The sequence below is a fragment of the Saccopteryx leptura genome, chromosome 3 (assembly GCF_036850995.1).
Source record: "Saccopteryx leptura isolate mSacLep1 chromosome 3, mSacLep1_pri_phased_curated, whole genome shotgun sequence".
Taxonomy (NCBI): Eukaryota; Metazoa; Chordata; class Mammalia; order Chiroptera; family Emballonuridae; genus Saccopteryx; species Saccopteryx leptura.
The window spans coordinates 64,764,459-64,767,523 of NC_089505.1; the positions used below are offsets into that span (position 1 = coordinate 64,764,459).

Below are 3,065 nucleotides of genomic sequence, written 5' to 3' on the forward strand. Positions count from 1 at the left end.
TGAATTCAAATATTGGCAACTAATTAGACTTTTTGGAAATTACTGTGCAATCTGGGTGACAGATTCAGCCTGTGGAACACCAGCAGGTGGCCTTGGCCTTGAGGAGCTAATTCAGCTGTATCAGCTGCACCAGAGGTGGGCAGGGCTGTGCTGTCTCCTTTTTTCTTCCCCTGCTTTCTAGCTCCTAAGAACATGTCCCCACTTTCCCCTCCCCTCCCAAGGCAGCAGCCCCCTCTGCCTCTCAGGCTTCCCTTTCTGGAATCATTTCCTCCTCCAGGCCGGGAGCTGGCTTCACAGACATTCACCGGTGGGCAGGCAGGTGGCCAAGCCTCCATCACAGACCCCAGGCCCTATCAGATTAAAGGGGCCAGAAGTATGTGTCTGGAACCTTTGGAGCCCCTCAAAGAGCCAGAAAGAACGCACTGGCACTGCTGGCCTCCCCAGGTGACCACATCCACAGGCACACTCACCGTGCTAACTGGGGGCCACCCAAAGCCACGCCCGCCCGTTCTCCTTGAGTTAAGGTTCCATCACTTGGGGCTGCTGCCTCCGAGGATGCCCGCTTCTCTCTCCTTCTGCCATCTGGATCGCTCGCACCACCTGCAAAGGAGGGACTAGAAGGTAAAGGTGAGACCCGCAGTGCGGGCCTCGCGCACAGCAGAGCACGGAGCGCACGGTTAAGCGGGAGACCGGCCTCTGCTGCAGGGAGGGCGGAGGGAGCGCGGAGGGGGGAGAGACCACATCGCGGGCCGCAGCCTCGCCATCTCTGGGAGCCACTAGCGGCACTTGGGGGGCATCCTTCCGCCCCGACGAGCCTTCTTCCCGCGAGCCGACTTGGAGCCGGCGGGTGGCTGCCCCCTGGCCTCGCTGGCCTTGGCGCGGGCCCCTGCGCCCGCCCGCCCCTTCTTCTTCTTGTCGCCTGCTGCCTCGTCCTTGGCTTTCTTCTCGGGGGTGACGCCCCGCCTGCCGCGGCCTCGGCCTCCACGCCGGGTTTTGCGAGGCCCCGACGGGGCGCCAGCCTGACCCAGGACCTTGGAGGCCGTGCGGGCTCGTTTGGCCCGGGGCTTCCTGGAAGCCCGGTCCTCGGGCTCCGATTCCTCGCTCTCCGAGTCCTCGGACGTCTCCTCCGAGCCTCCGTCCGAAGCCGACTCCGACTCCGACTCGGACTCCGACTCGGACTCCGACTCTCGCTTCTCACGCGCCGCCAGGAGCGCCAGGACCTCCCCCAGGCTGCCTTTGGAGTATCTGAACTTGCCACCCTTCCAGGCTTCTTCCTTGCTTTCCTTCAGCACCTGGGCCATGTCCTGGGCGGCCAGGAGCGCCACGAGCTCCAGGAGGCCGCCCTCCCCCTCCCCCTCGCCGCCCCACCCGAAGAGGCCGCGGGGGGCCCTCCGCCCCCTGGGGAAGGCGTCGGGCTCGGCCAAGGTGGAGATGCACTCCAGGAGGTTCCCGTCGTCCGTGGCTTTCCTCAGGACCATGGCGTCCACCTGGCGGCCTGCCTCTTCCACCTTCACGCGGGTTCCGGAGGTGTCCTTGGACATGACGGACAGGACCTCGGGAAGCGCGTCTTTGCGGTCTTTCTTGTCGCTCCAGCCCAGCGACTCGATGACAGAAGCGATTTTCAACATCTCCTCCCGGGCTGAGGGGTCCGAGGGGTCTGTGTACGCCACGATGGCCACGAACTCAGGGTTGTCCCCCTCCTGTTCCTGGTCCCCGTTATCCGGCGACTCGCTCTCGGAGGCGTCGCTGTCCACGGGCCCCTCGCTGGAAGTATCTCGCACAGCAAGCAGGGCCACTAAGTCGGGGACCCCGCTCAGGTCTTCGATGTTCAGGCTGATCGACTCGGCCCCCGGGGTTTCCCTGTCCATCTCTTCCTTCTTGGCTTTGTCCGTCACCGTCACCAGGGCCAGGAACTCGCGGGGCCCGCCTCCGTCCTCGGCGTCGTCCTGGAGCGCCCACTTCTTCACCAGCTCCTTGGCGGCGGCCTGCAGCGTGGTGTACAGCGCGCGCTGGTCGTCGACGCCGCTCAGCTCCTCCTCGTCCAGCTCCTCGATCACGATGCCCAGGCTGTCGGAGGAGGAGTCCGCGGACCCACGCCGGGCAGAGGCGAACGGCCTCCCCCCTCGGCCTCTCTTCTTGCCCTTCTGGGTCGACCTGTTGCCCCTGGCTCTGCTCCTGCGACTCCGGCGGCCCCTCCTGGCCTTTCCGGCGGCCCCGGGGAGGCGGCCAGCCTCCCCGGACGCGGGCTCCGGCCCCGGGGCCTCGGGCTCGGAGGCGGGAGGGGTGCTGGGCGCGTCCCTGGGGGCCCTTTCATCCAGCAGCAGGCGTTTCATCTGCCTCAGGACTCGCGTGTCCTCCGCGCGGTCCTTACACAGAACCCTCCAGACGCCGTCCCTGCCGGGGATCTCCCTGGGGATGGCGGAGTGGTCGATATCCTCCACGAACTCCACCAGGGCGGCCTTGGCCTTCTCGTCCCTCATGGCCCTCGTGCTTCGCAGCCGGAACGTGCCCAGGGGCAGGAAGGCCGGCTGCAAGGCCGCCTCGATGGCCGCCTGCTCCAGGCCCTCGGGGATGCCGGTGACCAGCAGGGCCCGGTGCACGTCCACGTCCAGCCCCCTGCACCAGTCCTGTAAAAGGCTCACGGCCATGGCGCTGCAGCCCGCTGGCGTCGGTCGCCCAGTGCAGACCCCGCCCCGGACCAGCGCCGCAGGGCTTGGAGTTCAGGTTCAGCTGACTGTGGCCGGGCCGAGGGCTGGGGCTTGCAGCTCCAGCAAGCCGCTCGCCGGCTGACGCAGCGGCTTTTCCCGAGGTCCCCTCCCCAGGGTTGGCGAACAGTCCGCAGGGGGCTTACGTATCAGGCCCGGGAACGCCGCCGGCCCCGCCGCTCCGCCCTTTGTCCCCGGCCTGAGCGACGCGGCGCGGGACCAGGTGCAGGGGAGCGTGGCGCTGTAGCACCTAGAGCGACGCAGGGAGGGCAGCCGCCAGAGGCCGGGCTCCCGCCGCGTCTGGGCGCGCACCCTCCGCTCCGATCTCAGCAGTTCCGCTGCGACGCGGCTGCTCTATCC

General features: G+C 67.5%; 1 protein-coding gene across 1 annotated transcript; it reads right to left on the reverse strand.

The window, feature by feature from the left end:
* Positions 1 to 587: 587 nt before the first annotated feature.
* PNMA8B (PNMA family member 8B) lies at positions 588 to 2,789 on the reverse strand. Its single transcript, XM_066373817.1, has one exon. The coding sequence runs from the start codon at positions 2,646 to 2,648 to the stop codon at positions 777 to 779; it is 1,872 nt and encodes a 623-aa protein (XP_066229914.1). The 5' UTR covers positions 2,649 to 2,789; the 3' UTR covers positions 588 to 776.
* Positions 2,790 to 3,065: the final 276 nt, after the last annotated feature.